The 13,271-nt window shown below is 42.1% G+C and overlaps 1 protein-coding gene across 5 annotated transcripts in view; it reads left to right on the top strand.

Moving 5' to 3' along the window:
• Positions 1-8,474, top strand: part of LOC111601116 (collagen alpha-1(XV) chain) — a 58,201-nt gene extending 49,727 nt beyond the window's left edge. For 2 of the 5 annotated variants that reach the window (XM_023317564.2, XM_023317567.2), the window contains 10 exons: positions 24-270; positions 1,358-1,530; positions 1,682-1,774; positions 4,023-4,145; positions 4,495-4,521; positions 5,203-5,217; positions 5,603-5,733; positions 6,372-6,551; positions 6,608-6,835; positions 6,935-8,474. In XM_023317564.2, coding sequence (XP_023173332.2) covers positions 24-270; positions 1,358-1,530; positions 1,682-1,774; positions 4,023-4,145; positions 4,495-4,521; positions 5,203-5,217; positions 5,603-5,733; positions 6,372-6,551; positions 6,608-6,835; positions 6,935-7,043 — 1,326 coding nt within the window. In that variant the 3' untranslated portion in view covers positions 7,044-8,474. The remainder of the gene's footprint in view (positions 1-23; positions 271-1,357; positions 1,531-1,681; positions 1,775-4,022; positions 4,146-4,494; positions 4,522-5,202; positions 5,218-5,602; positions 5,734-6,371; positions 6,552-6,607; positions 6,836-6,934) is intronic. The other 3 variants (XM_023317566.2, XM_023317568.2, XM_023317565.2) reach the window with 2 other exon arrangements.
• The last annotated feature ends 4,797 nt before the right edge of the window (positions 8,475-13,271 follow it).

Genomic DNA, 13,271 nt, shown 5'->3' with positions numbered 1-13,271 from the left:
GCCTGTCTATCCGTCTACTCCAGATGAAAGGTGAAAAAGGTGACCGGGGCAACGATGGCCGTGACGGATTGCCAGGACCACCTGGCCTGCCTGCAACAACAGGTGGCGGCGACGGTGACAGCAGTGGCGTGCAATATATTCCAATGCCTGGTCCGCCAGGACCGCCCGGGCCACCCGGCTTGCCAGGCTTGTCGATAACTGGACCCAAGGGAGAAGCTGGCGTGGACTCGCGCAGCTTCTTCGGAGATGCCTCTTATTACGGACGACCAGGTGAGCCGACGGCCGCTCAAAAACGCCAACAACAAATTGTATATACAAGCATAATTGTACATGTATAGTTAGGTGCTCGTACTTGTGCCATGATTCATAACTGTACATATGTGCCCACACACACACACGCACACAGTTATACAGACACGAACACACAGATAGACACTTGAGTAACTAGCATTCCTCCCATACCAATAAGATATCAATTCCAAATCATTCTGTATTGTACTCGTAATCAAGGTGCGCGCTCATCTTTAGACGAACTTAAAGCACTGCGAGAGCTGCAAGATCTGCGCGATAGGCCCACAGATGGCACAGCTGGTAAACCATCAAAATCAAATCATATCAATCCACCAAAGTTGGCGTAGTCAAATTTCCTTTTCGATGTTGCATGCCTAAGCATTCTTTCCACATACACAAATATATCTAACATATATGCATATATATATAAATATACATATATACATATACAGTAGTGCGTAAACACGCCCATCGTGTCCTTGGCATGCCTCGAATTGGGCTCATTATTTGCACATCATCATCATCTCATTTGCGTTAATGAAGTACATGTAAACATTTTGTTCAACATTTTTACAGAGTCATGCTTTCACTTACCGAAAACAAAAAGAAAACACACAGAACATGACAGTTAATGCTTGAAAATGAGCTCTATAGATTTAACCTAGTACCTGAGCATGAGTTGTTACCTTGCCTCACTGTAAAGGATGTCCTGATAAACTGCAAAGATAAATCAGTAAAAATATTAGCTTTGGCTTAAGAGTGGTTTGCAGGTCTAACTAAAAAATGACGCATGTTTTACCTTTCTAAAATATCTTAAAGAGTTCTCATCTATTCATTCTTAATTTTCGATTATTTCCTATTGTATTTGATTGTCATTCCAATACGTAGGCAAATTGAAAACGTTTTTTAATGACTCGATTTTGACTGTATATAGAGTAGTTGCAGTACTGAATTACTTATCAGCGCGCACAAGTTTTAGTGCAGTTCATTATGTATTTATGCGTATATAAGCTAAGTTATCTTAAATCGATGTTTAACACGCATGTCTCGGAATCATCATTTACAGAGCCGCCGCGCCAGACGTCGCACTCGCACAAGCATGAGGAGGCGGCTCATGGCTTTGCCATGGGCATGGGAGATGGCGAGGAGCTGCCATACTTTTCCGCATCATCATCGAACATGAACATGAGAATCGTGCCAGGTGCAGTCACCTTCCAGAACATAGACGAAATGACAAAGGTGCGTTACCACAGCGCACACATACACGCTCATCTGCATATGTCCATGGAGTATATCCGGGCATATAAATTTAGCAACGTATTTTTATTTATATTTTTATTTTTATTTTTTTTTAAACTCATTTAAATTTGGTGTCTTTGACGTTCCACAGAAATCGGCGCTCAGCCCACCCGGCACCCTGGCGTACATTACCGAGGAGGAAGCGCTTCTCGTGCGCGTCAACAAGGGCTGGCAGTATATAGCGGTAAGTGGAGCCTGGGTTAGAGAACTGGGTTAAATATTGGGATCGAAATGGGTCTGGGACTGGGATTGAGCTTGCGTTCGGGCCAAAGCAAACAAGTGCGGCTCGTGCGTGCGCTTTCAAATGGCAAATATGGCAAACAAAAAGTCGCTGGCGGACGCCATTATTTTATGGAGCAGCCTTTGCAAGTCGCCCAACCCATTGCCTGCTTTCTATATATTATGAAAATATGGCTTGGCAAAACAGAATAAAACAAAACAAAGCAAAGCGAGATAAAATGCAATAAAAATAGAAGGCTAAAGGCAGAGGCGGAGACAGAGGCTAGGCGGCAAGACGTTTGACGTACATATGTTTGCTTTGTTTATTTTTGCCTCTTGTTTTTGGCCATAAAATAGGGTTTTTGTTTGGCAATGTCCTTGTCTTGGCGGCTGCTCCTTCGGGCTTTTTTATTTGCACATTAAATGTTGCAGACGTTCTGACTGATTGCCAACGGATCGGGCATGTTACGCCCCGAACCGTGTGTGTCCCGTTATTCAATTATATTGACTCGCGCCTGGCTTTTCACTCAAGCGAGTTAACGATAGAACAAGAATTGCGCTACTCCTAAGCCAACACAGTCGTCACACAGGGAGGACGGCAGGAAGTGGCGCCCTGAACACGTAATATTGACGCAAAGCTGATGGACAAACCCAGGCAGATGTCAGCCAATTCAAGTCAACCCACTTGCTACAGCACATTCAGTCACTCAGCCAGCCAATCACACAGTCAGCCAGCAGCTGCGACGCTTCCAGAAAAAGAAGCAACAAAACAAACGAAGCTTTTATTGGCAAGGAATAAAACATGCATATGCTTGCAGAGACGCCCTGTGGGTCATAAACCTTAACTGGAGATTAAGAATAATATTAAACGGAATTGGAAATCGAATATTCTTACACAAATGGCACTTGGAATATTTTCAACTTCAGCACTTTCACTGCACACACTTCCACTCACTCGCCTGCAGCTTCAGCTTCAGCTTCAGTGTGTGCAGTGCATTACTCAACGCTGCCAATTAATCTTACCTGTCACCGCTGCCTGTCGATGTCGAAGTCGAAGTCGAAGGTAGAACTGGGCCAATTTGGCCTGGTCAGCACTTGTGAAGCGTACAAAAAATGACTTGAAGCGTCCACAAATTACACGCAAAATTGCACCAATTGCCAATTGCTTGTTACGCATTAAAGTGGCCACAATTTGTGAGCAGCTTTCAGCCGAGTTAGTTCCAGACTTGTGGCAATGCGTTATTAAAAAGTATTGCATGATTTTTGGGGCGCCTGATTGTGCACAGAGTGTACAATACATATGCTCAAAATTGTTCAAGATTCGATTTCCGCTTCCGTTGTTGCATGCACAAAGCCAATGCCACCACACGCCACCACCACCACCACAAGCAATGCCAGCACAGTACAGCATGAACTGTGGGCGTGGACAGCCCACAGACAACAACCAACTCGTTCTGCTGCTGCTGCTGCTGCTAGCAGTGCCTGCCATGTGCATGCTCAAAAGAAGGGAAATGGAAATGAACTCGAAAGTCAGCGCCAGGATGCAGGGTTGGGTCGGCAAGGGGCTGCTCAAATCTCATGCCTTTGACGGCAATATTTAAATACTTTTGGCAACAAAACGTGCATGGGGCTTTCTTTGAAAAATGTGGGTAAATCAAGCAAAAGCTCATTGACGCTGCCACAGCCTGGGCTTTTATGTCCTTTGCCCGAGCTGCCATCTGGATGCCTAAGCTACTTGCAGCATCAGTGGTGACACTCGCGTCCTAATTAGATTTCAGTACACGAGTCGACTACTTAAAGTTCAAAATAGTAATTAAAACTTTCGTCAGACAGCAGCGCGCACAGTGTCACCCAGTTCTATGCGCAGCTCAGCAAGAGGAAAAAATGAAATCTTGAATTATTAAAAATTACATTTAGTGAAAACTTTACTCTTGATGTTTATTAAATTGAAGCCTGATTAGCTAAAAGCAGCAACGATTCTCCGTCGCTAAGCTGTCAAATACATATTCCCATTACTTTGTTATAAAGTTAGCAGATATTCGTAGGAAATGGAATTTTAAATCATAATAGAGTGCCTGCTCCGGGGACAGTGGGATTTGTTCTAATGCCGGGCTCATACAATATTGATGCCTTGGCTGGCCAACTGAAATCGCTTTTAATTACAACTTACAGCTTGACTAAATGCACATTATTATCTACTTATCTATTGACAGCTGGGCACCTTGGTGCCGATCGCAACTCCAGCGCCGCCCACCACAGTTGCGCCGTCTCTGCGCTTCGATTTACAATCAAAAAACCTGCTGAATAGTCCACCTCCATTGCTCAACACACCGACGGTAAGTGCTCGCCATTATCTCATATAGCCACTTACCTGCGCACCCACACACAAGCATACATAATTGTTCTCTAGCTCTATCACAATGTCAGCGGGGCACTTGTGCAGCTGCAAATGTGCATCGAATGCCAAGCAAATATTCCAAACAGTTTGCTTATTCATGATAGGCATACTATCGCTGCTGCACTAGTGCCTCAAGTGCGTAGCCAAAACTCTCAAATTGAATTACAACAATAACGCCGTCATTCGATAGCTTTAAAAATTGTATAATTAATATCTAGCGAAGCATTAAGCAATTCAGTTAATAAACACTACTAAACCCATTTATTATTAATTGTTATTAAATGCAGTTTACAACCGCGCCCGAATACGAAACGGTAATTAAATAAAATATCATATACTGAATTCACACACACACACACACACACACTCAGACACACACCACAAAGAGTGCAAACAAAAAAGAATAATACTAAATCGAATTAACGTATCTCTTGCACACTCACACACATATACACACACACTCACACACAGTTAGACAGATAGACACTCACAATTAAATAATCTGATTTTGGTTTGGTTTGGTTTGGTCAATGAAAACGTTTCTAATTAGTCCAAATTGTGTTTTGAGTTCTGTTCCGTAGCGAGCAGCTGAATTTATGTAGTTTTTGGGCTTCGTTTTTGAATTTCTGTTATGATAATGAATAATTTATATAAAACTTATTGTATGTTAATGCTTATATCAATGTCAGATATAGGCCAACTCTATATCTATATCAGATACGCTTTTTAATTCCATTTCACTTTGTGTAGCTTTTGATTTATGCAGTGCATCTTCACTCAACTGAAAAAAGACTATAGCAAGAGTTGAGTGCTTCAATATATCCGTTTTTGTGTTTTGTGTATTCTTGAACCCATTTAAATATATATATATATCTTACAATGTACGACTTCTTGTGCCCTTCTCAAACTTGCTGCGTCGTCGCATAAAATTGTTGGGATCGTTAACAATGATGCTTAATTGAATACCATATGAAATGCTCGAATTACGTTCTCAGTGGTATCCGCGGATGGTGAGTGACCTTTCAGTACAATTACAAATACCGAATATACCCGACGACCCAGTGAATGCCCTCAAACGTCAAACGTTTGGCATGTGTACATACATATGTAAGCCAGTTCCTCAGAAATTGTACCCTCTGTAGGCTTGTTTGCATTCCCGAGTATTTCTCAAATTGAAATATCTCTGGAGTACCGCGCTATCGTATCGTACACACTCTTATCATTTGAACAGGCTCATAAGAAGTTGAAATTGTTGCCTCATCCTTAACATGGCTAAACAAACAATTCGCAGCCATTAAATTCTATATTAATTAGATTTCAAAATGCTTGACATAAATACCAAATTAATTTTCTGCCATATTTTCTGCGCTTCGCTCTTCCCAATCCATACAATAGCTTCGCGTGGCGGCCCTCAATGAGCCCTATGTCGGCGACTTGCAGGGCATTCGAGGCGCGGACTTCGCCTGCTATCGCCAAGGCCGGCGAGCGGGTCTTCTGGGCACATTCAAGGCGTTCCTCACCTCCAGGTAAGCACGAAGCGGACTCCAAGTCCTAGGTGTGGGGCCATGGGTGGACAGTGACTGAAAGACTGAAAGGCCGGGTGTGTCTTATCTGTCCTTAGATTTTTTACGCGTATTAGGCATGTTTTTTATGTTTAGTTTGGCACTGTGCGCACTTTAAGCTTGGCACTCGAAAATTTCGAGATGGCATTGCTCATACGCAGCGTTGGCCACCACCGGGTGGCGCTTTTGGAACTCATTAACTGGAATATAATCTTGATATTTGAAGCAAAGCAAGAAAAGCGCACAAAATATGAAAACAAAAGCCGCTAAAAACAATCTCGTGCAATTTATTTACACAGCGGCGAGCACACAAAGCGCTGAATGGATGCCAAAATAAATGGTAAGGCTGCCAGAGTAAAGCATAAATAAATAAAGAAATATATACTTATGCCATGCTTGGTATATGCATTCGCCTGCGTAGCCATGCTTAAGAGCTGGCTGATGGCGCTGGAACGACACGCAGCAGCCTCTTGGACACTTCGTAGGTAGTTTGTTTACCTGCTTTAAATTTTCTGCAGCAGACCCTTGGCTTAGTGGGCCACAGCTCGTATTCATAATCCTCGTGCTAAATTTATTTTCCTGCTTTTTCTTGTCGCTCATAGGGTACAGAACCTGGACTCTATAGTGCGTCCTGCTGACTGGGAGCTGCCAGTTGTAAATACCCGCGGCGATGTGCTTTTTAATTCCTGGAAAGGCGTCTTTAACGGCCAGGGCGGCTTCTTCTCCCAGGCACCAAGAATCTATAGCTTTAGCGGCAAGAATGTTCTCACAGATCCGTTGTGGTAAGTCCCACCATTTCAAGTATGAATGTAGATACATAGATACATGTTCCATGCAGGCCGCTCAAGCTAGTCTGGCACGGCTCGCTGCCGAATGGGGAGCGCTCCATGGACACCTATTGCGATGCTTGGCACTCCAGTTCGCACGAGAAGTTCGGCTATGCCAGCAACCTGCTGGGCAACAAGCTACTCGATCAAGAGCGCCAGCCGTGCGACGGCAAGCTGATTGTGCTGTGTGTGGAGGCCCTGTCGCAGGATCGGCGGAAAAAACGTGACGTCAGTAGCAGGTGAGCGGGGGACAACAATGAAATGCTTACACGTGTAGTATTGATTTGGCATTAACTTTTTATGGTGCCCGCCACGCACCCGAACTTTGCTCATTACAGTCGCAGTCACAGTCGCGGTCGCAGTTACAGTAACAGTCGCGGCGAGCTAGAGCTGGAGTTCACAACGGCCGAGGAATACGCCGAGCATTTAGATAATTTACAAGTGTAAGCGCCGCAAGTGTGGGGCAGCCAGCTCAAGAGGAGCATGAGCGGCATGTGGCAAACGGTAACTGTAACTGCAATACAATACAATACAAATATGAACAACACTACCAATGGCAGACTCACATACACACACAGGTACACATACAGAGCGACACTCACACAATACACACATTAAATGTAAACGTATATCATGGCCATGCATAAATACATATAATCAGCGAATTCCAAACTAAACCAAAAAATACTCAAGTAAGCGATGGATTAACAATTGCATAGTAAAATACGAACAAAAAACATAAATAACTACATACTTAACTTACGAGTAACTAGGCATATATATATAAATATATACAATAATTTGTCATATCTTATAATTTGGACAGGCGACAAGCATTTTGTACAAGCGAGTTAAACATTCGTAATTGTAGCCTAATACATAGTGAAAATTAATAACTAAGCTAAATATTTTGTAATTAAGTCACAGCGAAGGCGAATCATATTTGCTGTTGCTGCTTGTGCTGCCATTAAGGTTAGTCCTAGTTCCAGATCCAGGATCGACCATAATACCAGCTGCTCCCCGATAACATCAACAACAAAATCACTTTCACCACAAAGACCAACAGCAAGAAGCAATACGAACTGGCCAAATTAGACTCCTGCATCGTGCAGCAACAGGAGAATCCATGCGCAAATACATTTCCACATGGCTGTATACGTGTATAAATGTATTTTGTCAAAGACTTCTAAATGTGTAAATGATAAGGATACGAAACCAACAATGAAATCAAGAAAAACAAAAACAGAGCAAACCATTTTTAGCCCCGAAACCAACGTTTTTAACTGAATCAGCTCCAATGTGCATTATGTTCTATGCCAATCCAGTTTTCTATTCTACTTACTAATAATGTAGTCAGATTTTCTACATTGAAATATGAAAATACTCGTTATTATATAAATGAAGAGAAGCCCTTTTTTATATGAACGCAATAGAATAACTGAATTATAGCAGCGAGTGCAGTAATTTATATGTAATAAATGAATACGAATGCATATGTATGTACTCATATGTAATGTAACTTATTGTAATTCTAGATCGACTACTAACGAGTAATGCACAAATTACTTGTCCCAGTATAGTTAGTTATATAATTTAATTTGCATTTAACTATGCATTTCCAGCTACCGATTTGTAATGTAATAAATTAATAATGTAATTGTATAACTGAAAAGCGTATCATTTTTAATAATTACAATTTGACGAGAAGCAGCAAAAGTAATGCTAATTGGGTCAAAGTCAATCCCAAGCAATTATATACATACTACATACTAAGTGTCACATACATGTCTACAAACACACACCTGCATGTGTGTGCTCGCATGTTGCAAATAACTAATTTTAGTGAAATCAAAATGAATACTTAAATCCCTCTAGTCGTAAGCCTAATACTTCTATGCAGATTGAGAGTGCATATAAAATAAATAAAAATACATTTACGTATGATAAATAATCTATAAATGCAAGCGGGTATTTTACTCTCGGGCATACTCTATCCAAAGGTGTCGAGTGTTTAGGGATTGCAGCAGACATTTGTTAAGTGTGGCTCGATTCACAGGTGAGTGAAGTCGGTTTTTCGAAAAATATATTTTGTTAAACTCCTTCGGCTCTATACTATAAAATATATATATTTTGAAACATTTCTCAAAATTAAATCAAGTTCCAAATCAACTCCTGACATAAATCTTAACGAAGTCCATTACTCTCTTTCACAATTCATATTGATTCTCAAATCATGATGATTGTCAATTATGTCTCTAATATTTGTCATTAAACTTTAGCTCGGTATTTGTGCCGAAATTGTAGGACAACAAAAACAATAAGCCAAGCAATAAATAATTTGTATCTGCAACGGAGTTTGCACTATAGCAGGCATACTAGAATTTTAGTGGAAAGTAGATTATTCTTAGAGTGCCAGTGAAGCAGGAAATTGACATGATATTTCTTTGATCAATATTCTTCACTTAAGTTGAAATCAATTTTCATTTCCATTTTAAATTCCGAACTAGACATGCAGTAGCAAAAAAACACAGCAAATTTTGTTCCTTTCCATCTGTAAATGTTCATCGCACGTTTGATTACCAATTTAAATAATTTTTCACTTGAATTAAAGCAAATGATTTCAAACAGTGAGCGCTATAAAATAGCAGAGCCCCAACTCGATTCCTGCTCCCCTTTGCAATTCGGGGGCATGGATGCTTTATGAATTTCAATGGCAGGCAACATAGTTTCGTCGGTGACTGCGGATGCGGTCGCCGCCGCTATAGATACAGATACAGATACAGACACAGATACAGATATAGATACAGATACAAAACAGATACAGATTCAGTCAGATGATAGAGATACAAAACGCTTGTAAGGTAACCAAAGCAAGCTGACAATCGACTGAGGACAGACAACAAACAAATAAACAAGCCGACAGGCCAGAGGAAAGCCAACAATTGCGATTACGATTGCGATTGGGGCTGGAATTGGGACTGGGACTGGAATTGAGATTCAAATTGTGGTTGCGCTTGTGAGCGCCAGCAGGCAGCGCCAGCCACTTAGGCACAGAGCAATCAAATCAGATGAGCAGAATGAAATTTTAATTTAATGAATGAATACGAACATTTTTGGTTAGTTGATTAGCTGTGAAGTCGAAAGGTCATGTGCGCCCTGAACGAGAAACCCAACTGGTAAGCCAAACAAAGCCATTGAAGAGGCGAGTGCTGATTAAATGGAATCGTTGCCAAGGTAAGTAACCGTGCCACACCAACAGCAACGAGCAACAACTTATAATAACATTTTATATCTTTTGTAGTCGATTGCATTTTCAATTTTCAATTATAAGACTTGCTGGCTGCTGGCTGCCGGCGCCGACTGGAGGTTTGCGAGCGCAAACTTTTAAATTCCGACTGCGCCTGACAATGTCATTCATCATAACACGTTTAGCCGTGAGCTTATTAGATTCCACTTTTGTACCCAAGCGCGTTTACAAGTTTCTCTGCTTGTTTCTCGTTTTATTCTCCTTTGTTGTTTTCATTTTTTTTATTCCAAACAGAACACACGACTTGCTGTTCGGCAAACCACACAACTTACGCATTTGGCATCCTAAAGAAGTTGCTCCTTCTCAGTGTAAGTGTGTTGCTTTTGAACAAGGCACGTTTCGTATGTGTAGGCCGACACACACACGCACACACACACACACATGCATACATATGTCACGAATAAAAACAATTTATCATTTAGCTTATCAAGCGAGGCCTAACGTCCATTATTTTGCGGACGCTATGCGCAGAATTGTTTTTTGATGATAGCCATAGCCTCTAGCTGTACTAGAGAAGGACCAGGGGAGCAGGGGGCAGATGGTAAGCCAGGACAAGCGAAGCACAGCCAATGTAAATAGCTAAACAAATGCCAGAGAAATGATTATTGTGCTTTTTAGCTGTAGCTGGAGTAGCCAACTGACTCCGATTTTGATTAAAATACATTGCATTTGCCAGGTGCTCTCCACCCCTTCTTATATATTTATACATATAGAATGTCTGCAAGTAGCGGCAACTGCATGCACTCAAAGTCAAATATTGAAATGCCTCTGCGGCACAAGCGCGCAGACTGTGCTGCTCTAATAACCGACTTGTGCCCGTGCGGCCTGGCAAAATGTGTAACTGAAAACCAACAATTATGCATGCCAAACCGCAGAAACCGATGCACCGGCGGCTACAGCAGCGGCCGCAACAACGGCAACTGCAGCGGGAGCGGTACAGTCGACGGCGACAGCCACATCAGAATTTGCATAACTTTGTATGATTTTTCAACGGCACAACGCCACAAAATCATTCAAACAGGCACGGGCAAGCCAAGCAAAAAGCTCACACATATGGACTATTATATACCCTGTAAGGCTGAGGAATATCTAAATAGGTAGTATATAAAGCCAGTTTGAATACAAATTTAGCTCTTTTCTATTGTGTTTTTTAGCTCTCTTCATACGCAGCGTGCAGAGAGCAGTAGAGCACATATAAGAGTTAATAGGATTTACTACGCTAAAAGCCTTACAAAGCAGTCATTTGCGACCATTTCAATATGAATATGCTATATACATATTGAATTTCAACACATAACTCGAGTGCTTGGCAAATAATGTGGTCGTCCATCAGAAAACTCTTTTTAAAGCTCTTTTAAAGGGTAAAAACGCAGCTATCCGCTTTTATGCACACACACACACACACACACACTGACACGGTGTCAGTGAGCCGTCAACATTTCAACTTGTCATGCGAGCAGACACACACTCTTACACACACACACTCAAAGAGTGAGCGCAGAACACGGTCGCAAGGCGAAGACGTTGCCACTGGCCTACCTCCAATTTGTCGGGCTTCAGCGGGCATTCGATATCATGGCTTTTGTTGCATACTTTTGTGACTGCAACAACAGCAACAGCAGCGCCAGCAAGAGCGGCAACGTATTATTTCAGCTACGTTTTGCGGAAATGCAACTGAAAACTTGCAATTTGTTTGACGTTTTGGTATTTTTGTATGAATTTGTAATGCCCTGGACTTCAACACCTGCCAACGGCATTACAATATTGTTTGTTTGTTTGCCTTGTTGGTTACGTTTTTATGTTCTTGTCGTCGCTTTGCACTTTGCCTGCTGAAGGGCCGTGTCCATTTCAATGTGATACCCGCTGATCCAATTGCGTATGAATCGTGCTGGGCTGAGCTACTATTTACCATTCGGCTTATTGGTATTTAAACGGAAAAGCCATTGCTGCAGGCTCTTACACTCATACACACACACACACGTGCAGAAACACATATAAACAACGACTCACATGCGTATTTATGTTATGCTGCCGCAGTAATACAAAAAGGTAGCAACTTTTAATTGAAAAACTTGAGCACTTACAAGTTGCCAACAGCAGTGGGAAAAAGTCAAGGGGAATGAAGTAAAGGTTCACATTCAGCGAAATATATTGTATTTCCGCGCTACTCACTACACCTACGCACACACACACACACACGCACACACCCTCTCTCCTCTCTGTCTCTCTCTGCTGCGCCCTCTATTAGCAATTGTAGCAGAGTAACAGTTATAGAGCAACTGCGGCAATGCGCGGGGGCATTTGAGCTGGCTGGAGCCACGTTGAAGGCGCGTTGTCGCCGGCATTACTCAAGTTTTTAGCAATGTTTACAAACACAATAAGCAAATACACTGACGATAGAAACAGCAACAACAACAACAACTAGAGTATCAGAAACAGCAGCGACAACTGTAAGCGAGTCACCTGCACAGGTGTTGCAGACTTAAAGACGCCGCCGCCGTCGCCATTGCCGTCGCAGTTTCTGTTTCTGTTTACACGGAAAGTTCTTCTGCGTGGGCCGCCGTTGACTAAGGCGAATGGGCGAATAGTTATAGTTGCCACTGTTAGCTGGAGCATGCAGCTAGCTGGCTAAGTAAAGTCTGCCAGCAGAACGTGCGAATAAGTTTCAGCATTTTGTAGCTGCGTACTAACGCAAATATTTACCCACTGGTTAACTAAGCAGCAATGCCGATTTAATTTAAAGCCAACTGCGTGCAGCTTAACAGGGGAAATCGATAAGGCTGAAGAGCATGCTGCGAGTATTAAGACGAAACTATCTGTAGATTAAAACTAAATAGAAACACTTCATATATAGAATTCGTTTTAATGTATAATAATGTGTTTAACCACTGTGCACACGTGTATCAAATCAAAGTGAAAAGCTTTTAACTGTCAGCCATTAACTGAAATTGGTTGCATAAGCCGAACAACCAAATATTCAGCAACAACTGCATAATTTAAATTATGATTTGGCTTTTGCGACTAAATCTGTTTTGAGGGAGCCCTAATTGGTTTATGCCTAATGTATAACTATATATGCCCGGTGCTAAATGTGCTGCATTCAGCGTATGGCGGCAACTGTTGCAACAACAACGGGGCAGCGATAACGTTGCACAGGCAAATTGCAACTCGCGCAGCGGCAACCACACTGATTATCGAGTGCCGACAATAGCAGAGGGGGTCCACACCAGTTGAAAGCCAATAGTAGCAGCACCACCATCACCACCGGCACCACCAATGCCCCAAAGCCACATGGCCTCAGCTCAGTATTTCATATAAACCGTAAGCCTATTAATAGCCCCCGTCTGCGATCAGACAAACAATTAAAA

The sequence above is a fragment of the Drosophila hydei genome, unplaced genomic scaffold (genome assembly GCF_003285905.1).
Source record: "Drosophila hydei strain 15085-1641.00,03,60 unplaced genomic scaffold, DhydRS2 tig00008135-arrow-pilon, whole genome shotgun sequence".
Taxonomy (NCBI): domain Eukaryota; kingdom Metazoa; phylum Arthropoda; class Insecta; order Diptera; family Drosophilidae; genus Drosophila; species Drosophila hydei.
This window is presented reverse-complemented; position numbering and strand designations above follow the sequence as displayed.